Source organism: Mustela erminea, chromosome 1, assembly GCF_009829155.1.
Source record: "Mustela erminea isolate mMusErm1 chromosome 1, mMusErm1.Pri, whole genome shotgun sequence".
NCBI lineage: Eukaryota > Metazoa > Chordata > Mammalia > Carnivora > Mustelidae > Mustela > Mustela erminea.
Window position 1 is genome coordinate 61,898,874 of NC_045614.1, and position 22,785 is coordinate 61,921,658.

At 46.3% G+C, this 22,785-nt stretch overlaps 1 protein-coding gene across 2 annotated transcripts; it reads left to right on the forward strand.

The window, feature by feature from the left end:
- The first annotated feature begins 3,270 nt into the window (after nucleotides 1–3,270).
- Nucleotides 3,271–18,429, forward strand: CX3CR1 (C-X3-C motif chemokine receptor 1). Of its 2 annotated transcripts, none has more exons than XM_032347291.1 (2): nucleotides 3,271–3,373; nucleotides 14,031–17,604. In XM_032347291.1, the coding sequence occupies exon 2, from the start codon at nucleotides 14,040–14,042 to the stop codon at nucleotides 15,108–15,110; it is 1,071 nt and encodes a 356-aa protein (XP_032203182.1). In that variant the 5' UTR covers nucleotides 3,271–3,373; nucleotides 14,031–14,039; the 3' UTR covers nucleotides 15,111–17,604. The 2 variants fall into 2 exon arrangements, with proteins under 2 accessions (XP_032203182.1, XP_032203269.1); XM_032347378.1 differs by having other exon boundaries at nucleotides 3,274–3,439; nucleotides 14,031–18,429.
- The last annotated feature ends 4,356 nt before the right edge of the window (nucleotides 18,430–22,785 follow it).

Sequence of the window (22,785 nt, forward strand, 5' to 3'; positions counted from 1 at the left end):
AGGTTTGCTGTGCTTATCCCCAAAGCCCCCCTCAACCTGTAGCATAAAGTGGGAACATCCTAGCCTGGCCTTCAAGGCATAATTGTATCCTCATTTCCTTTTGCCGGGTCTCTCTTACAGAGCTTTATTCAAACCAAGTCTCCAGTCCTCACCTACCTTGTGTGTCTGTGTGTCTATGTATCTGTGTGTCTGTGCCCATCACTGCCAGGCTGTCCCCACCATCCCCACGGCTTCTCTTACCTGGAAGCCCACCCAGCACCCCTTCCCCCTCCACCCAACAGAAATCAAGCTACAGTAGGTAGGCAGTTACCATCTCAACTGGAAGAGAAACCGAGGGTGACAAGAACGTACAAGCAGGTATGGGGAGTACAAATAATTCTTATCCTTCACTGGCTTTTGCTGGTGTTCCCAGAATCCCATCTGTAAGGTGTCTCAGAGATCCCATCTGGGTCATCAGAAACTGTCGGGGAAGTAAAATAATTTTCCCTCTACTCTTCTGAGTTCTAGGCTGAGGCTGTTGTCATAAAAGACAGATTGCCAAAAGAAACACAAAAAGGTTATTAACACATATGTGTCGTATACACATGGGAGGTAGGCAGAGAAAAATGAGTGCCTCCATAGAGTGGCTTAGAATTCAGACTTAAATACCAGCTTCCTAAGGAAAGGGTGGGGGTTGTTCTTCTGACAGAGTAAATGATTTGTAGGAAAGCGAACAGGTCCTTAGAAGAATAGATGGGAGGTATGTTGGTTTGTGACCAAGTGTGTCGGGATGTGGTGGGGACTTCCAGTTCCTTCTCTTGTGACAAATGTCAATGATCCCTGGCTCTCGAAGCTCCTGGGGGAAAGATCTGTGACAACCAAGCTCCTTTTAGAGGCTCTGTCTTGAGGCAGACAGGGAGAGGTCAGAGAATGCCAACCCCTCCACATTTGCTACTTCTAGAGGACCTACAGCTCACAATAATGGATCTAGCCACGCAGAAAATTTGGTGCTCGTGCACTGTTACCCTTCACAAGGAACATCTCAGACAAAGGGTGAAGCCAAGGGGCTGTGAAAGTGAGAGATGAAGACAGGCCCAAGGCAGCACAGCATGGGAGCACTGGAGAGGGAGGAACAGGGGTCCAGGGAGAGGAGGTCCACAGGGTAGAACCTGAGGGGTCTTTTCCGAGGTCGGCAGAGGTGTGGCCTGAGTGGGAAGGCTATCAATCTCCCAGCTCTCAGAGGACACCGAGAATGGAGAGCCCCAGCTGCCCTTTCCTTGGCCCATTTCTCAGGGTGGTATCTGCAGCCTGAGGAATGAGGTCATGTCTCCCTCAGTCAGGGCCATTGAGCAGGCTTGCTCACTGCCGGCTATAAAATGGTGTGCTCCTCAAGCTCACGGTTCCTCTCTCATCATGCAACCTCCTTCGTGTGCAAGCATCCATCTGGGTCCACCATGCACGTCCCTCTGGAATTTGGGAGGCCAGGGAACCGGCACAAGCATGCCACTCGTTGGGCTGCGAGTCACAGTCCTTTCTGCTGCCAGCTCCTACAGGGCAGCAAAATCCTGTTAGCATCAAGGAAGTGAAATCAAAGCCAGGTCCCCCAGCCTGGTGAAGTGGGAAGAGAAGAGCAGCCCACACATGCACTTGGGGTGGGGTGGGGTGGTTAGAACAGGTTAGGACATCCAAAGGGGTGGGATCATGCCAAGGCCACACTTACAAACCTGGGACTGAAACTCACAGTGAGGGGAAACTCTGGAGGGTTTAGGCAGGCACTTGCACTTGGGAAAGCACTCTCTGGCTTCCAGATGGAGGAGAATGGTCAATGGGGTAAAGGGCAAGAGGTGTGAAGGACACAGATGGGCACTGGAGGTTATTCAGGCCCTGGCTGGAGACAGGGAATCAGAACACAGAGGTAGTCAATGACGTGCAGTGGACGAGGTTGTCCAGGAAGACTGTGTGACCGGAAGAGAGAGTGTCTTGGCAGGATCCCAGAGAGGAGTATTCAGAGAAGCAGGAGGGGAGTCTCAGGCAGGCAAAGGGAGGTTGAAGCAGCTGGCCCCGCTGGGTGGGCCCTGGGACAGGTGGCTGTGGGGTAGAGATGAGGAAGGCAGGCATGGGGGAGGGGTGCTACAGGCTCCTGGCCAGAGGGAAACAAGGAAGGGAAACCGGCTGCAGACTTCCTCTAACGCCAGCAAGTCACCCAGCCTGGGCCACTGCAGTCCCACTCACAGCTCTGTCCTGGCCATCAGGACAGAGGAGGCCAGGTGGGGAGCACACAGTACAGCCCTGCCTGCTACGACACAGCTATGAGGACTGCAGGGGTGCTGGGGCGCAGGCTACAAGACATGCAGCAGGGAGCCAGGAGGGCCTTAGAGGGGTCCCTGACCCTTTAATAAAGGTGTGCTGGGGGTGCTAGACCCAGGGTGGGCCCCAGCTGAGGGAGCCATCAGTAGTGTTTGCCTTGTAGGTGAGCCAGGCGGGTAAGGAAGCGGTGGGAAGTTAGTGAGACCGTGGCGGTGGAGGTTTGGGCTGCAGAGGGGCAACAGGCCTGCCAGGGCCAGGAGCAGGAGCTCGGCCCAGAAGAGTCGGGTGCAGCTGCTCCCCCTCCAGCCGGAGCAGCGCGGGCTGTGGGAGACAGTGGGGAACAAGCCTGTGCCAGTTTGCCCCAGAGACATATACCTTAGACTTGACCACAAGGTAGAGGGAGCCTCTAAAAGCCCTGGAGGAGGAAGGTGGGGAGTAAAAAATTTGGAAGCTCCTACCAGGTGCCAGGTACTCACTAAAGTCTTTTTGCGCCAAGCCTTCTCAAAATTCATCAATTTAGGATTTTATGATCAATTTTAGGATCAATTTCCTAAGAATTTCATCAAAATGCAGAGTCTCATTCAGTGGCAGGGCTGAGGTGCTGCATTTCTAGTAAGCTCCCAAATATGTCCTCTGAAGAGAGAAGCTACAGTTCATTTACTGTGCACCCCAGTGCAGCCTGGTGAGTGCTGTGGACCCCTTTTTACAGGTGGGAAAATTGAGGTTCAGTGGGTGTTAGTGGCTCCTGAGAACTGCACTATTCTCTGCCCTCCCTCAAAGGTGGCAAATAACACAGCCTCCACATTGTTGCTTGCCTGGTGGGTCTGCCTCCGGCTCTGTCCTCCAGGCTTGTGAGTTTAAACCCCCCTGCCATCAGCTGGCCTTCAGCCTGGGAGGTTCTGAGCCTGCTTGCGGCAACATCTAAAGATAGTCTACCTCACAGGAAACCCGCTACTATTGGCTAACTTTGCAAATAAAGATGCCCTCAGAGGGAGGGAAAAGGAAATACTCTGTGACAGAGGCAGGGACCGTAGGACCGAGTGGTTGATTGTCACGTCCGGAGGTTTCCTTCCCAGGCCCTGCCCAGGTAGGAGCAGAAAACTTGCCAGCACCTGTGGGCTCGCGGGGCGGGGCATGGTGGCCAGAGATCACGGTGGGTATGGATGCTGGTTTGCTTTCCACGCTAAGAGAGACCATTTTCCCAAAGCTGTTGCAGCCTAACGTCCAAGGGGCTTGAGGGGTGGCAGGCAGCGGGTGATGAGACCATCGGTGATTGTTCGATGCAAAATACCTTTAGAAACATCGATGATTACATGTTAGGGGCATGGAGAACTGCTCATGGGTAGGTATTACCTGAAAGAAGCATCATTTAAAATTGGATACGGGTGAGAGTGAGGATTTTGTAACTTCTTAAAGTGAGAAATAGTAACAAAGTTATTATTTTGTTTAAAAAGAGTTCTTATCCTTTTGGAGACCCACACTTACCTGTTCATGGGTGAAATGGTACGACACCTGGATTTATTTTGAAATAATCTAGCAGAGCACGGAGTGGGGAATAGATGAAATCGGGACCATGAGCTGCTAATTGGAGCTGTGTGGGGCGTGTTTGGGGGTGCTCTCTGCTTTTATGTATGTTTGAACTTTTTATAATAAAAAATGTTTAATATAGAACTTCCATCTTACATATAAATATAATTACACTTGATATAAATATAAAAACATGAAGTGCGATTGCACGGGAACGGGTGAAAGCCAGCTGTGTTTGATTCTGGGGCGTTGGATGGTAGATCATTTGCTTCTGTGTTGTTTCTCTTTTTCCCTTTATTGTTGTTGTTGGTGGTGTTTTTTTGTTTTTTTGTTTTGGTGCCACCTACACTTGTTATAAAGAGCACCTATTGCATTTACAATGACAACTATTTCAATGAATAAATTGCCAACACAAATTCGATGTTCACTATTAATATATGCTGTTATAATCATTGTGAGGACTCGGGCTCAGAGGGTTTGTGTTGTGGGAAAACAGTCTCAGGGATTCTGAGCAGACACATGCTCAGAAATGGTGTGCACTCATGGGTGCACCAGAGGAGGAACTACATGGAGGTCCCAGGCGAGGACTGATGAGACCTGTCATTTCTCCTTGCTTGACCTTTATCCGGCCATCTTGGCCTCACAGATTCTGCGGTCTCTGCTCTGGAGCTTCTCAGCTGCACTCAGAGAAAGGCCAGGGAGTTTTAGGATTTCCTCTCCCCACAAAAAGGTTATTTTCTTTTTCAAATACTTCAGGTAGAAAACTCACGGTAGAAAAGTTGAACCTAAAGGAGAAAAAAAGACTGGATTGTCTGAGAAACAGACTAGAAAGTTTCCCCTGATGCCTCCCCACCCATGGTTCAGTTGTTTGAGCCTCTGACTCTTGGTTTGGACCCAGATCATATCTCAGGATGCTGAGATCCAGCCTAGCGTTGGGCTCCAAATTCAGCGCAGTCTGCTTGTCCCTCTCCCTCCCCATCTGTTGCTGCCCCTGCTCAATGTGCTCTCTCTCTCCTCTCTCAAATAAATAAATAGAATCAGAAGAGAAAGAAAGAAAAGGAAGAAAGGAAGGAAGGAAAACAAAAGAAAGGAAGGAAGGAAGAAAAGAAAGAGAAGGAAGGAAGGGGAAAAAAAAAGAAAGGACAAAAGGAAAAAAAGAAAGAAAGCCCACGAAGCTTCTGCGGGCTTCCAGGGTTGCATAAGGCCAGGTTCACCCCATGCCTGGGAGTGCCTGGGAGGGGACTGGGCTCTGTAAGAGGAGCCACGTGACAACTGGGCACCCCTGTGTGAGTGTGTGCATGTGTGCGTATTCATGTGTACGTGCACAGGTTTGGATTTGCTTGCCTCTTAGCTTGGCTTCATTTCACACGTTTCAAGAGCCGGGCAGGATGTGGCTCTTGCTCATACCCCCAGAAGGGAGCTCCAACGGCGTGTCAGCCACATGCCGACCATCCCCGAAGCCAGGCTCCACAACTGTCACTCTCTCTGTGGGTGGGAGAGGCGGCTTTGCTTATAATGAAGCTCTGTCTCGGCCCTTGCCTTGCTGAGCCTCAGGCATTGCTTTAACATGAATACTAGCCATGAGTTGATCGTCGATGAAGCCAAGTCATGAATATAGGTTGTGTATCTGTGAGTATTAAGGACAAAGTGTGTACAGTTCTGACCACACTGTCTGGCCATATCTGGTGCTCAGTAAACAATATGTGTTGTCATTGTGGGAAGCTGAAGATCAGGTTTGTGCACCTTAACACTACTAATGACGTTCAAATGAGGTTGTGAGGGGCAGGGAGAAGGGGTATGCCAGACCCCAGCCAGGTCAGAACCAGCTTCCATTCCTTACCCCACCCCCTTCCAGGAGACCCCTCATTCCCACCCTGGCCGGGCTGTGGAAAGGCAGCAATATCACGTATGGTCCTGGCCTCAAAGACCTCCCTTCTCAGGGTCTGGGACATTCAGCTTACCCAATCCCCGGCCTGACCTCTGACCTGGAACAGAGTCCTTGGCTACCCCTGTTTTACTCAGGCCCCAAGATCTCCCCCTTGAAGATGGCCAGAGTCAGCACCCACAGCGGTGGAGCTGGACAGGGACGGGATCTCCTGCTGTCCTACAACAGGTCACTGTTAGGAGGAGGTAGAGCCCACAGTGGCATAAGGCCAGGTTCTCTGCTGGCTTTTCTGGGAACTTGCTCGGATTCCCAGCAGCACAGTCCAGGGATTCCTAGGACTTGCCTCACCGACTGCCCAGCAGCACCAAAGCTGGGGCTTCCAGCCGAGTCCTAATACTCCCTGCCCTTGGTGGAGACTCAGAATGCCCTGGTTATCCCAGGGGGTGCCACAGTCGGGCCTCAACCACCCCCCCTTCTGATCTGGCCAAAGAGCAACTCTACTGGGTTATGTATCTTTGCAGGGAGGAAAACCTATAGCACATCTCTATAAATATATATTTTAAAAGATTTTATTTATTTATTTATTTATTTATTTATTTATTTTAAAAGATTTTATCCGTTTATTTGACAGACAGAGATCACAAGCAGGCAGAGAGGCAGGCAGAGAGAGAGGGGGAAGCAGGCTCCCCGCTGAGCAGAAAGCCCGATGCGGGGCTTGATCCCAGGACCCTGAGATCATGACCTGAGCTGAAGGCAGAGGCTTAACCCACTGAGCCACCCAGGTGCCCCAAGGACTTTATTTATTTATTTACTTGTTTTTATTTGAGAGAGAGAGACTCCGCACTGAGAGCAGAGCCTGACGTGGGTCTCAATCTCACAACCCCAAGATCATGACCTAAGCCAAAATCAACTGACTGAGCCACCCAGGCACCCATCTTTAAATATTAAAAAAAAAAAAAAATTTGCAGGCCCTCTTTGTCCTTTTCCTTAAACCTATGCTCACTATGAAAATACAGCACACTCAAAGAACAGTGTGCAGGTTAACACCTTATAAATCAACTTCCACCAAACCATCAACCAGGCTACAGGAGAAACCCAGGCTGGCCCCCAGCAGCCTCCTTTATGTCCCTTCCTGACTGCCCTCCCATCCTTAGAATTCTACCACCTAGATACGCATCCCTAAACAATAAGCATTATTGTTGCCTGTTTTTTACCATCAGAGGCATGGATTCACACAGTAGGTCTTTTTTGGGATCTGCATTTTAAAAATGCATCCCATGCTGTGGGAGATGTAGATGCCCATGTACAAATGTTCATGACGGTGCTGTCCACAGCTACCCAGGGGTGCATCGACAGTGGAGGAGATGACCGTGGAACATTCACACGGTGCCTGCCTATTCAGCAATGGCAATGAGCAGACACCAGCCTGGATGTAAAACTTCTAGAAATGTACAGACTCAAGCAAAACTGGTACCTAACCACAGGTAATTATCAGGCACGTTTCCACCAGACAGTTTCTATTTCTGCAAACAAGATCATCGCATTGCTATCAGTCTCCCAAACTTACAGAGCTGTGTACTGGCCAAACAATGAAAGGGGGAGGTAGCTCTGAAAGGTATGCTAGCCAGGACACTAGCACAGGGCAGTAATCCCCCCCCTCTTTCAAAGTCCTATAATTTTCCTACAGTTTCTTAGCGTGGAATCTGAGGGCCCTCTGTTCACCTCTCTTCTGCCTTCTCAGTCGTTTCTCTGCATCTTTTCCTGAACCTTCCACACAGACTAAACTTGACTTCTGTGAAGACTCCAGGAGCATGCCAGCCACTTCTATTCCCACCATCCTCACCTCTGTTTCTAGTATATTCCCTCACACTCCCTTTGCGGAGCCCTGGTCCTGGGATACATCCCTGTGTTTAGACTCTCAGTGCCTTTGGCTTCAATACCCCCATCCCTGCTTCCCACCACCACATTTGTCTAACTGGAAGATCCCCCCAGCTTTAAGACTCAGCTGAAATGATCCAATCCTTTGGTTTCCCCTAACTTTTCTTATATTCTGCTACTGCACATTAACAGTAACTTGGAGCCTGTATCTTAGCCATTCTTACCTCCACCAAATGGAGTACAGTGCCTAGCGTTGGGGAAATAAAATTAAAAATAATATCTCCAATCCAGAAAAGACTCTCACAGAGATAATAGAGAAGGAAAACACTTTTATTATTAATGAGGTATGAAACCAGAATGTGGTGCACATCTCAGACAATCTGCTAAGAGATTGCAGAGATGGGGTAAAAAAAAAAAAAACAAACAAAAAAAAACTCACCTTTTCGTACAGCCAAGCAGATACAATCCATAACATGAGAGACACATACCTAGTCCTCACATGAGAGAACTCGACAGTCACACACAGTCATCCTAACTTTACCATGGGAACTGGGATGACCATCTGTGCTAGCTGACTAGCTTCATCCAGAGAAAAAATAGACTCATATCTTTATGATGAGAGGTATCTTTGCAACTTGGAACAAAGCACCTACTCAAGTTAGTCTCCTACCCTTCCACAGAAACTGGGTGACAGAGGCCACGTTGTCTCAGGTGGGCTGCTTGCTGACACAGAGAGCCACTCGGGTCACTTGCACAGGGGAGGGGCTCCTAGGTGTAAATGGCCCTTTAGAGTTCCTCTGTGTGCAGTTCGGGGCCCCTGAACCTGCCTCTCCTTTCCCTTCTCCTCCTCACCTCTCCCTGCATCCCACAGGGTGCCTCAGAAAGTTGGCTGTCTTTATACATGGGAAAACCATCAGGATCTGGTAAGACTCCCGCGCCCAAACAGCGGGGATTGTGGGCTTGGGCTCAGACCCAAAAGCCTCCTATCTACGACAAGGCAAAGCTCAAGAATTGTCGGGACCAGAGTCAACTGCCCCAGCTCTCTGTCTCCAAACAGACACCCCCTGAATGCTGGCGGACTGTGAGCCCAGAAGTTTCATGTTCATGAGCAGTCACTTCCCTTGACGCTAGGCCACGCTCTCACTGACACAGGACTTGTGTTGTGCTTGGAGACTATTTCCTTCTGCTTGGTTCTTGTTGAAAATGTAAGCGTGCCAGAGCTGGCTGGGCCCTTAGGGACAGTCTGGTCCGATGCTTTCATGTTACCTATGAGGAAACTGAGGCAGAGTCAGAGTGAGCTGCCCAGGGTCTCTGAGCTGTCAGTGGGATGTGGGGCCCCTGTGAAGCATATGGCTCAGAACAGCATCACCCTGCCCTGTTTCTTGTTAACTTTTTATTTTAATTCCACTATGGTTACCATGCAATGTTGTATGAGTGTCCGGTGTACCATATAGTGATTCAACAATTGCGTTCATTACTCAGTGCTCATCATGAGAAGGATATGCGTCACCATATAGTTGAAGGCAGAATATTAGCCTACAGCTTTCAGCCTCTTCTCTGGAGAAAAGGGTTCCAATTTTCTTTGCCAGCATTGATGAGAGCTATATTCTGGGGGTCTGGCAGTGAGGATCCCCTAGTCATGGCTGGAGAGGTGAATATCTCCCCACTTCATCTCCCAATTACCAGCCTTTCCCCCCAGGGTCAGCCCTATGGGTTCTGAGTCCAGAGGGGAGAAACCCAGCACAAGTGTTCAGGCTGGCATCACGGGTCATCTTCTTTCCAGTGGGGACTGAGTCTACTATTTCTCCATTCTAGATCTAGAGAAGTGGTCTGCGATAAGCTTCAGGCTTCTGCTCCAAGAGGAAGAGCCAGGTGTCAGGCCTGGAGCATGTCTCTGTGGAGAGGCTCATGTGGGCTGAAATATGGGCTCAGTTGCTCCTTGGATGAGTGTCCTGATCTCTCCTAGCTGCTGTTGGTTCTGTCACACAAGAAGGGCAACCATTCTCATGGAGGGCTGTTGAGGGAAAGAAATAGGGTCTTGTGTACGGAGCGAGGCACTTGGGGTGTCCGAGAATGGCAGCCTCCTCCCCTTCCATACTGGGCTTGCCAAGGATAGCTTCAGGCTCTGGAACATTCTCAGCATGGTGTCATCCCCATGGAGAATGTTGGAGTCCGGGCTTGAGCAATCTTTACCATCCTCTAATTTCCTTTGCAAAGGAAAAACTTTTCTTGGTGTTAGAAACCAACAGAACCTCAAACCTGGTCTTCACTCAGGGTTCTAAAAAGCCGTAAGCAGAGAGCAAAGGAGAAAAAGCCAACCAACACAAAACAAGGAAAGATGCATGGGGTCTAGCAGATAGTAAGCAGAATGTGAAGCCAAAAGATGGGGGAAGCAGCCTGAAAAGGATGTGGAACAGAAGAGGAAAGTGGATGCAGGCCACACAAATGAAAGGGGAAGTAGAGAACAAGGAAGCTGATTGGAAACAATGGGTAAATGATGACCCAAAAACAGTTGAAAAATAAACGAGCAGACCTGAGAAAAGGAAGTGGGCCGGAGGAAGCAGAGAAGGAGCGGAGACAGAGGCAAGCGAGTAAGTTGACAGAGCAGGGTCGTTTCTACTGGAGTATGAAACACACGTGTGCACAGAGCTCTGCGTCTGGGCTCAGCACATGTGCGCTCAGAGCTCTGCGTCTGGGCTCAACGCAGACTTTTGCAGTTCAACACCATTTAGCTTGTCCCGCACACATCTCTCCTCTCACAGCCCCATCTGTAGGAGACTTGGCTGAGGAGGCCTTGCAAAGAAGGCTTATCTCCTTGGATCCCTGCACTTGGTTCCTGCTGTCCTCAGGGGCCAGGAATGCCTGTGTCCAGCCAATCAGATCCCTGGTGGCTGTTCAGCCTGCCCAGAAGCCCACTGTCAAGGACTGGCCCTGCTCCCGTCTATTGCCAGGAGGCCCCATCATTAGGCTTGTCTCCCAGTCATGGGACATCTCAGAGGATCCAGGAATAATAAGAGGAATAATAAGCTCAGGCCTACCCTTCCTAAAAAGGTCCTTCTCTTGATCAGTCTGTCAAGTTCAGTGGAATAATTCAGTGACGTCCTTCCTGGACATCAGGTTTCTGTTGTAAATGGTGCCCTCGCATGCTCTAGGCTTCTCAACCAGCAAAGCTGGGTTCAAACTGGTGGTGGGCTCAGACTACATAGAAGCCTGGGCCACTTCCAGCCATGCAGTGAGGCAGAGCTGGGCCCTGATGCTGGCATGGAAGAGCGTTTTGTCACGGACAGCTGTGATTTCTGACCCTGGAGAGCTGGTGGGTCTGCGCTTGTCTCCAAGGGTTCTGCAGTGTGGCGAAAGTGACTTCTGCTTCTCTATGTCTTCTATTCATTCATTTGCTCACTCACTCATTCCTTTATTCAACACACTAGGCGTCCACTAAGCACCAGGAGTTCAAACAAGGGTCCCTGGCCTGGGATCAGAAAGGACACTCAGGGGCCCTGTGGGCACCTCTGGGAACTAGACAATCAAAAGGCCACTGTCACTATTTCTCCCACAGAACAATTGGGAATGAAAGTTTAGGAGACAGTATTTAGCCTCCTGCAAATATTCCTGTGGCATTTGCTTGGTGCTAGGCCTCTCCCTCTCTGTCAAATACTAGTCTGCAGAGCTGAAGAAGATCCTGTTCCTCCCTCAGGAACTCCCAGTCAAAAGCAGGCAGGGCAGATAGGCTGGCCACACGTGGGCCCAAATGGCAGCCTTGCCACACGCCAGCTGTGTGGCATTGAGCAAGTTACTCATCCTCTCTGAGTGCATCTACTTGCCCATAAAGTAGAGGTAAGTATACTGTTACGTGTTGGCTACCATTTATTGAGCATGCACTATGTGCTGGTTATCATATTCAACTATTTGCTTGTTTATTTATTTTAATTTTTCATATAACTCATATTTTTGTGTATGTTTACTTTTTTAAATTTCAAGTCAATTAATGAATTTTTTCCCAAAATAAGTAATATGTGTTTAGCAATGAACCTGACAGCTGAGTGAAAACTCAGTAAAAGTATTCTTTACTCCCTTCCTCCCCCATACCCCCCAAAAAATCTGAAAAGAAAATATTTTTTATTTCAGGAAAAAAAATAAAACCAACTTTACAGACCAATGCCTAGGGTGGGAGTGAGCCATAATACAAGAGTTCACAGGAAACCTGGATGATTGCAAAGGTCCAAAGTGCTTCTGCTTCCTTGCCAATTGCATTTATTAAGAGCCTGCTATATGTAACACACCATGCCAGGTGTGCTCCTCAGAACAGCACTGAGCTGTGATGAGTTGCAGTCTTGCAGATAAGGAACGTCAGACTCAGAGGTTCCAAGTTCACCCAAGGTCACTTGGCTGGAGAAACAGACATGAGATTCAGCCTCAGGAGAGCCCCAGTCTGCCCACCTGTCTGTTCTCCCTCCTCAGTGACCCAGGGACACACGCTGGAAGATTTAGAGGAGGTCCCTGTCTATTAGCCATGGTGTCCAGAGTGGAAATTAAACCTATATCATGCAGATTTGGCAAAATCAATCCAATGCACCAGCACAATGTTCCTGAGCCACAGGACTGAGCACAGTCCTGAGCACTGAGCACTAAGATACCACACAATCTTCCTTATCCTTGGCCTCCTCTCAAGGCCAACTGTGCCAGCTCTTTCACTGGGGAAAATAGGAGGAGGAAGAGGATGGTAGGTCTAGGTTCCTGAACTTACGATCACTGAGGGCTTGACAATTTCCACTCTCACAAAGCTGTGTGTCTGGGAAGATGTGCCGCTAACATAAGCTACCTGCATGGAGTAGGAATTTCCCCATCTCCCCATATCTCAGCTTGAAACTGACATTGTGTATCTCAAAAGGGGCAGTACATCAGCCATTTTATGTTAACTAAATATTATTGATTAAGGTCACAGCCAGGGTTTCATCTCTGAGAAAAGGGCATTGCAGCTTAAGGCAAAGAAAGCATACACCCTCCCTGGGGGTTGAGAAGTCCATCCCAGCCTGAGACGCCCAAGTCAGAAAGGCTTAACCCACTTCTTCCTGGAAGACTCTGGGGACGATGCAGAGATGGGCCAGAACACAATGCAGAGGCTGGGAAGGGAGTAGCAAAGCCCTGGCTGGGAGGGTGGACACTCACCTTGGCAGAGACACAGTCTTGGTAAAACCACTATGAAAAGGATGCAGTGGGGTGTGGAAACTCCCTTGGTTAAAGAGGTGTGAATTTTGTTTTTAGTTGTGGTGGAGAGGGAGGCAGTGACAATCAGGAGGTATGCTCTGAACATACTTGGGGTTTCTCAGGGATGCCTGTATGGGGCATCACAAGAATGAGGAGGAGGCCCCAGTGGGCCAGAGTGAAAGGATTGCCCTTGTAGCCTCTGGAGTGACAAGCGAGTCCTGGCTGAAGAGCTGAAGAGAGAAGGGGACAAGTGTTACTTCTCAACCTGTGCAGAAATATCTTCTCTTTTAATTTTTGTCCTGAAAGAACAAAATTCTTATGAATCACTAGGCCACAGTGAGTGCAGGGCTGGTAATTATGGGATGAATTAGCCACCTGGACCCAGTACAACAGGTCCATACAGGATCAGGCAGTCCTTTCATAACAGCAGAGGCCCTCTGAAGGCAATGGCGACACTCCTCTTCATTTGAATTTGTGGGATGGTCATCCATGGCTGTCTGCTTAGAACTGAAGGGTTTCCAACTTTTGATGCTAAAATCAGGAAAGTCCAGGGCAAACCGAGAACAGGTGGTCACTCTAGAGTGTACAACTCTGTGTCTTATCCCTTAAGGAAGAGAAGGACCTGTTGGTTCCAAGAGGAAGAAAAAGAGAAAGAGCTCTCAAAAACAAAGATGAGGGGCTTCTGGGTACAGGTCTGCTCAGGGCTCTGTGTGTCTGAAGAGTGTCTGAGATCTCTCTCTCTTTAGTCTGTCTCCTGCAGGAGAAATTGGGATCCAGAGGGTAGGGGAGGTGGAGAATTGTTTCAAGGAACTTTGGACTAGACATGGGAATTATGGCTGTATCACCTCACTCCCTCTTAGCCATACCCATAGTTCTCTCTCCCGTTATCCACACACTGGTCAGCCTTCTGGATAGTAGTTTGAAAATCAAATAAGAAAAGATCTGTCTCAAGCTTCAAAAGGTCTAGATTCAAATGCTAGCTGAGCCATTCACTGTGTAGGTCTGGGCAAGTCTCTGAATCTCTCAGAGACCTGATTTCCTCTTCTGTCAGAGAAATCTATTGCAGCTTCCATCAAAAGTCTGTTGTGGAGATTAAACAAAATGACATGTGTGACATTGAGAAGTGTCATTCATTAGGCATCCAACCAATATTTGTTTCTTCCAGTCTGCTTATGTGTGGGACCAGACAGAATCCCAAATTTGTTTCTCTGAGAATTAATGCTGTTACTTGTTTTCCTTTCTGATCCAGGCCCTCACCATGCCCACACACTCCCCTGAATCAATTTTGGAAGACTTTGAGTACGATGAGTCTGCTGAAGCCTGTGATATGGGGAACATCGTGGCCTTTGGGACCGTCTTCCTGTCCATACTCTACTCCCTTGTCTTTGCCTTTGGCCTGCTGGGAAATTTGCTGGTGGTGTTTGCCCTCACCAATAGCCAGAAGCCCAAGAGTATCACTGACATTTACCTCCTGAACTTGGCCTTGTCTGATCTGCTCTTTGTAGCCACCTTACCCTTCTGGACTCACTACCTAATAAGTGAACAAGGCCTTCACAATGCTGTGTGCAAACTCACCACCGCCTTCTTCTTCATTGGCTTTTTTGGAGGCATATTCTTTATCACTGTCATCAGCATTGATAGGTACCTGGCCATTGTCCTAGCGGCCAACTCCATGCACAACCGGACCGTGCAGCATGGCGTCACTATCAGCCTAGGTGTCTGGGCGGCAGCCATCTTGGTGGCAGCACCTCAGTTCATGTTCACAAAACAAAGAGAAAATGAATGCCTCGGTGACTACCCTGAGGTCCTGCAGGATCTCTGGCCTGTGCTCCGCAACGTGGAGGCAAATTTGCTTGGCTTCTTGCTACCCGTGCTCATTATGAGTTACTGTTACTTCAGAATCATGCGGACACTGTTTTCCTGTAAGAACCATAAGAAAGCCAAAGCCATCAAACTGGTCTTTCTGGTGGTCATCATGTTTTTCCTCTTCTGGACACCCTACAATATCATGATTTTCTTAGAGACTCTTAATCTCTATAACTTCTTTCCCAGTTGTGACATGAAGAGGGATCTGAGGTTGGCCCTCAGTGTGACCGAGACAATTGCGTTTATCCACTGTTGCCTCAATCCATTTATCTACGCATTTGCTGGAGAGAAGTTCAGAAGATACCTTAACCACTTATATCGGAAATGTCTGGCTGTCCTGTGTGGCCATCCTGTCCACGTCAGTTTCTCCCCGACTGAATCACAAATGAGCAGGCGGGAAAGCATTTTGAGCAGCAATTTTACCTACCACACCAGTGACGGAGATGGGTCCATCCTTCTCTGAAAGAAGGAATACCCAAAGTCTTATCTCTTGATGAACTGAATGCCCCAAAACAACCCCAAAGCATTTTTGAGAATGTAAGAATGTCCTTAACTGCAAATGCCAGGGCTTTTTGTTTACAAATGATAAAAATTTAACTCAGACTACCTTAACGAAAGAGGAGGTGGGGAGTATTATTCATATGGTGGCTTGCGCAAGAGAGTGGCTGTGCCCTCAAAGTAGAAACTAGGGCTTGAGTCCAGCAAGAATTTCCTCTCTCTGGCTCTCAGCTCTCTGAGTGGTGACACAGCTTAGCCAATAATGAGACACTGAGACCCATCCCTCTCTGGTCCCAAGGTTAAAATTCCCAGGGAAGGGTTTTCATTGGCCAAGTCTGAATCAGATGTCCATCCCCAGACCAGATTGTATCCATGCGGGGAGAATAGATAATATGGCAGCTTCCATTCCAATCTCATGGTTAAAAGTGCAGAGAGACATAGTTCCAAGAAGCTGGAGGGCTGGGTGCTTTTTTGATCTGATAGAACAAGAGCTGCCCATCAACCTATATGTCTGGGCCAACCTCCTCACTGATCACACCAGCCAGCACACATTGCCAATCTCCTCTCCCTGAAGCCCCTTTCTATCATGCCCCCAAACTTACAATGGTTGCCCAGTGCCTACTGCATCAAATTTGAGATCCTCCATCATGCAGTCCCACCAACAGATTTCCCATTTCTTCCCCTTTCTGAAAGAATCCCTCCTCTCAGCCAGCCAGGTCTCTTCCATCCAGCCATATGCATCATCACCTGCTTCCAGACCCAGGAAGATAAATAGAAAGAACCCTGGCCCAAACTAAAAAGGGATGGCTTCCATTCCCAGCTCAACACTTGGCCCACTGAGTAGCTTGAAGACAGCCCAGCTTCAGCTTCCTCATCTGCAGAATGGAGATAGAGGTGCTTTTCACATAAGGAGCATCCTTCCCAGCATGAGGATTCAGCCACCAACTCTTGCAGGTCCCATCCCTCTTATCTGGTTCCCAGACTTCAGCTTTCCCCTCTATCTGGCACAGTGCTTAAGGGGCAGTGTTGGCAGACTTGGCTGTGTTATTCGAGGGAGCTCAGATACAGAGGAGGCTGGTTCCTACAGTGGCACTCAATGGACAGTCCTGGATATATAAATTGATGGTCCTCCCTGACCCAGCCCTCCAGACTTCCTTGAATGTTCTTTCCAATTGCCTTGTGGCAAGCCCCTTCCCATCTGGAGAGAACCTCCATCATTCATGCCACTACCAACCTGGAGAGCCAGGGTCCCAGGAGCAGCTTTCTCCCCTTTTCAGTAGACATCTGGGTTGGTCTAATACTTTAGAGCTTGAAAAACAATTGTAATGCTAAATAGAATGTCACCTATAACCTAAGCATGTAATACCTTCATTTGTTCACCCAGAACTTGTTCACACTTTCACATGTTTAGAGTTGAAAGCATCATGTACAGACTGTTTTGTAATCTGCTATTTTTCTCTTAACATTAGACCACAAATAGTTCTGTTTCTGTATAGTTTTTAATGATGGCTTTAGAAGGCTCTGTCAGGTTGTGTACTCATTGAAGGCAACTGACTCATCGCTGTATTTCTGACACCCTCTTGGCAAAGTCAGTAAGTTGGTTTAAACGAGAGAATGAATTATGTTCCATCAAGATCAAGTACTGTAATTTACTCACCATTATCCTTTGATAAACTTGTTTCCAATATTTAACAAATACATATTACAGCACTTATGTCTATGTAATTCCTTTTCTCCTCTTCAATGATTTCCTTTGGATAGATTATTCATCATGGGGGTCACTGGGATGAAGGCACAGGAAATGTTTGGCTTTGGACACATACACACAAAATTATTATGAAATCATTATTGCACAAAAATTATATACATTATGTGGGCTCAGATCCAGAGTTGTTCCAAAGATGAGTAAGGCCTCTGCCTGCCTTGATTTAACATTCAGGTGCAGAACAGAGAAGTGCATTAATTGGTCACAGAGGAGCAGTCAGACCTGAGTCTTTAAGGGTAAGGAGCTCTCCTGACAATGGAGGAGATGGCATTCTAGGCTCAGTGAATGGCATATGTAAAGGGGGTATATGAGAGCATGGGGATCTTAAGATGTAAGAAAAGCATGTGAATACTGAAATGCATTAGGAGCAGAATGGGTGGGAAGACTCTTCTGGAACATTGGCTCAAACAACTAACAGAGGGGCATATTCTCTTCAGGCTATCTACAGGTTTGTTCCGTTATCACTTAAACCTCATTGCAACTGCTGAATCATAAAACTTTAAATAAATTTTAGCTTATTTCTGGACTCCCAAGAAAAGAGGGAAAAATTCTTTGGGCTTGAAAAAATCAAAGTAGAGAGATAAGTGCTTTCATTTCTAAATGGAAATTAAATTTGTATCATAAGAAACATTCAGTCAGTCATTTTGCTGAATAAGACAGAGAAAGGAAGAAATAGGGACGTTCATTGAAAACCTTAAATAGCAATGATGCTGGTGGCTAAAGGAAGGCACATTTGAAAAAGACAGTTGGTCCTAAGAGCACAGCTGGATCAGACCCACTACTGTTTCTGAGTTCCAGGCTTCCCAAAAGCAGAGGGAAATGGACTCCAAAGGCAGAGAGAGATCTGTGATTGTGTCCCAACATATTAACTCTGTGAGCTTGGGCAAGTTACTTGACACCTCTGAGGCTCAGTTTTCTCATCTGAAAAATAAGAACAAAAGTAGTGCCTACCACCTAGGATTATTGGAAGATTTAGTAAGATTGCCTTCACAATGCTCACCAAGCTCACCTGGCAAAGCAAGGTCAAATAAACGGTGGTGACAACTGTTGGATATTTCCCTCTTCTCTTTCTTCTCCTCCTTCTCCTCGTCCTCCTCCTTCTCCGCTTTTTTCCTTCTCCTCCTTCTTCTCCTCCTCCTCCCTCTCCTTCAGTTGAAACTTTCCCAGTGAAGAAATGCATACTTTCTTACTCTTGCCTCTGGGACTCTTAGTCCCAGAATAACAGAATTGTAGGTGTCAGTGGGAGACAGGAGACCCAGATGAGGCCGGAGGCTTGTCCAAGATCATGCTAGGAATTAACGAAAGAGGTAGATCCTTTGACACTCTATCTACTGATTTTTTTTTTCATCTTGATAAAAATAGAACCCAATCCTATTATCTGCGGTTGACAATGTTGTATTGTATATTTAAAAGTTCCTAAGAGAGTAGATTTAAAAATTCTGATGACACACACAAAACTAAAACTATGTAAGGTGATAAATGTCTAAACTAACCTTATTGTGGTAATCATTTTGTAACATATACATATATAAAATCACTACATTGTACACCTTAAACTTATGCAATGTTATATATCAATTATATCTCAGTAAAGCTGGGAAAAAATCAGACCAACCCCTGCCTCTGAGAGCAGAGAACACAGGTGAGCAGGAAAAAAAAATCCAGAAGGAAGGTCTGCAGATCTGGGAGGGGAGGTCTGCCCTTCAGAATGCCAAGTTTAACAGAATCAGTCCACTCACAATGACAGATGGCAGCCTGGGTGGGGCAGCTTTTGGCAATAGCTCTTCTGTGATATCAGTATCTCTAATGAAGGTGGTAAACAGACACTCATTAGCAAGGATACCAGGATTCCCAGAGGGAAATCTATCAATAGGATCTGAGTTGGTAGGCAGAGTCTTAGTTGAGAAGGGCCACTGTCCAAGGATGGCCACACCCTGGAGGAAATGCCCAGCCCCTTCCAGATAATCGTACACACATTAGGCTTATTTATGCTCATCAAATGACCATCTGAGGGAGAAGTCGTCTTTGCAAGGATGTCATCACCAAGAAAGGTGGAGCATACACTCCTTGAATTGGTGGGAAGAGCTACTACCTCTATAATCCACTGTATCTGGAGAGTATACAAGGTCTGGTGGGGTTTCCATTGTCTCTCTCTCTGTGTGAGTCTATCCCTGAGGAGATAATTGACCTCTGGTCCCACAAAGCCACCAACTATTCATGGGAATATGGCAACTTGACTGAGAAGTCCACCTTGGGTATACCTGGCCCAGAGTTGATGCCTCATTAGTGCCCTCAAAATTAGGGTAGTCTGTCCCAACCAGAAGTGAATTTTCTTCTCCATCCACACCCACTTCCCTGGCCCATGAGGACCAAACCAGTTTCAACATGAGTTGTAATATAGCTACGCTGGCAACCCCATGGTGGGCTACCCCAAAGTGGTACTATCTGACAGCAAGTGACAAATACAGTTCTTAGCAAATTTAGGAATATACGGTTTCCCTTCAAGACACTCTCCATCCATAGGAGGGCCAATTTGTTTTCTCAAGGATACAGGCACTATGTTTCCATTTCTGTTGAATAAGACATGTTATTAGGCAACAGCCACAGTTCCTCCACAGACACACCCTAGACAGCTCTAGAAACCACAAAACATGTTCAGCAGGAAAATTACTCTTTTCCTCCATATTTCCTCATTTACTGAGGTAGAAACAAAAATAAATTTTAATTTATGTTTCTTTTTTTTGTAATCATTATTTCAGTTTAAATAACTTCTTGCCATTTACAACCTAAATCCAGTTTTCTCTTTTTTTATTAATTATTTTTATTGGGTACAGGTCTGTGAATCGTCAGGCTGACACACTTCACAGCACTCACCATATCACATACCCTCCCCAATGTCCATAACCCAACCACCCTCTCCACACCCCGCCCCAGCAACCCTCAGTTTGTTTCGTGAGATTAAGGGTCTCTTATGGTTTGTCTCCCTCTCGATCCCATCCTGTTTCATTTTTTCCTTCCCTACCCCCCAAACCCCCCACTCTGACTCTCAAATTCCCCATATCAGCGAGATGATATAATAATTGTCTTTCTCTGATTGACTTATTTTGCTCAGCATAATACCCTCTAGTTCCTTCCATGTCATTGCAAATGGCAACATTTCATTTCTTTTGATGGCTGCATAGTATTCCATTGTGTGTGTGTGTGTATCATATCTTCATTATCTATTCATCTGTTGATGGTTGTCTAGATTCTTTCCATAGTTTGGCTATTGTGGATATTGCTGCTATAAACATTCAGGTGCACATGCCCCTTCGGATCACTACATTTGTATCTTTAGGGTAAATACCCAGTAGTGCAACTGCTGGGTCATAGGGTAGCTCTATTTTCAACTCTTTGAGGAACCTCCATGCGGTTTTCCAGAGTGCCTGTACCAGCTTGCATTCCCACCAACAGTGTAGGAGGGTTCCCCTTTCTCTGCATCCTCTCCAACATCTGTCGTTTCCTGACTTGTTAATTTTAGCCATTCTGACTGGCATGAGGTGATTTCTCATTGTGGTTTTGATTTGTATTTCCCTGATGCTGAGTGATGTGGAGTACTTTTTCATATGTCTGTTGGCCATCTGGATGTCTTCTTTGCAAAAATGTCTGTTCATGTCCTCTGCCCATTTTTTAAAAGATTTATTTATTTATTTATTTGACAGAGAGAGAGAGAGAGAGATCACAAGTAGGCAGAGAGGCAGGCAGAGAGAGAGGGGGAAGTATGCTCCCTGCTGAGAGCAGAGAGACTGATGCAGGGCTCAGTCCCAGGATCCTGAGACGATGACCTGAGCCAAAGGCAGAGGCTTAACCCACTGAGCCACCCAGGTACACCCTCTGCCCATTTCTTGATTGGATTATTTGTTCTTTGGGTGTTGAGTTTGATAATTTCTTTATAAATTTTGGTACTGGCCCTTTATCTAATATGTCATTTGTGAATATCTTCTCCCATTTTGTTAGTTGATTTTGCTGACTGCTTCCTTTGCTGTGCAAAAGCTTTTGATCTTGATGAAGTCCCAATAGTTCATTTGTGCCCTTGCTTCCCTTGCCTTTGGTGATGTTTCTAGGAAGAACTTGCTGCAGCTGACGTCGAAGAGGTTGCTGCCTATGTTCTCCTCAAGGATTTTGATGGATTCCTTTCTCACATTGAGGTCTTTCATCCATTTTGAGTCTATTTTTGTGTGTGGTGTAAGGAAATGGTCCAGTTTCCTTCTTTTGCATGTGGCTGTCCAATTTTCCCAATACCATTTGTTGAAGAGACTGTCTTTTTCCCATTGGACATTCTTTCCTGCTTTGTTGAAGATCAGTTGACCATAGAGTTGAGGTTCCATTCCTGGGCACTCTGTTCTGTTCCATCCATCTATGTGTCTGTTTTTGTGCCAATGCCATACTGTCTTGATGATTACAGCTTTGTAATAGAGCTTGAAGTCTGGAATTATGGTGCTACCAACTTTGGTTTTCTTTTTCAAACATTTCTCTGGCTATTTGGGGTCTTTTCTGGTTCCATACCAATTTTAGGATTATTTGTTCCACTTCTTAAAAAATTGATGGTATTTTGATAGGGATTTCATTAAATGTATAGATTGCTTTAGTTAGCATAGACATTTTCATAATATTTGTTCTTTTAATCCATGAGCGTTGAACATTTTTCCATTTCTTTGTGTCATCCTCAATTTCTTTCATGAGTACTTTATAGTTTTCTGAATATATATTCTTTGTCTCTTTGGTTAGGTTTATTCCTAGGTATCTTATGGTTTTGGGTGCAATAGTAAATGGCATTGACTCCTTAATTTCTCTTTCTTCTATCTTGCTGCTGGTGTATAGAAATGCAACATATTGCTGTGCATTGATTTTATATCCTGACACTTTACTGAATTCCTGTATGACTTCTAGCAGTTTTGAAGTGGAGTCTCTTGGGTTTTCCACATAAAGTATCATATCATTTGCAAAGAGGGAGAATTTGACTTCTTCTTTGCCAATTCAAATGCATTTTATTTCTTTTTGTTGTCTGATTGCTGAGGCTAGGACTTCTAGTACTATGTTGAATAGCAGTGGTGATACTGGACATCCCTGCCATGTTCCTGACCCTAGAGGAAAAGCTCTCAGTTTTTCCCCAATGAGAATGATATTCGCTGTGGGTTTTTCACAGCTGTTTTTGATGATATTGAGGTATGTACCCTCTATCCCTACACTTTTAAGAGTTTTGATCAAGAAAGGATGCTGTACTTTGTCAAATGCTTTTTCAGCATCTATTGAGAGTATCGTATGGTTCTTGTTCTTTCTTTTATTAATGTATAGTATCATAATGATTGCTTTGTGGATGTTGAACCAACCTTTCAGCCCAGGAATAAATCCCACTTGGTCATGGTGAATAATCCTTTTAATGTAATGTTGGATCCTATTGGTTAGTATTTTGGTGAGAATTTTTGCATCTGTGCTCATCAAGGATATTGGTCTGTAATTCTCCTATTTGTTGGGTGTTTGTCTAGTTTTGGGATCAAGGTAATGCTGGCCTCATAAAATGAGTTTGGAAGTTTTCCTTCCATTTCTATTTTTTGGAACAGTTTCAGAAGAATAGGTATTAATTCTTCTTTAAATGTTTGGTTGAATTCCCCTGGGAAGCCATCTGGTCTTGGGCTCTTGTTTGTTGGGAGATTTTTAATGACTGCTTCAATATCCTTACTGGTTATGGGTCTGTTCAGGTTTTCTATGTCTTCCTGGTTCAGTTTTGGTAGTTTTTACATCTCTAGGAGTGCATCCCTTTCTTCCAGATGGTCAAATTTGCTGGCGTATAGTTGCTCATAATATGTTCTTATAATTGTTTGTATTTCTTTGGTGT

Bases quoted from the DNA above. Each gene is read 5' to 3' on its own strand.
- CX3CR1 (XM_032347291.1), top strand. From the start codon at position 14,040: ATGCCCACACACTCCCCTGAATCAATTTTGGAAGACTTTGAGTACGAT.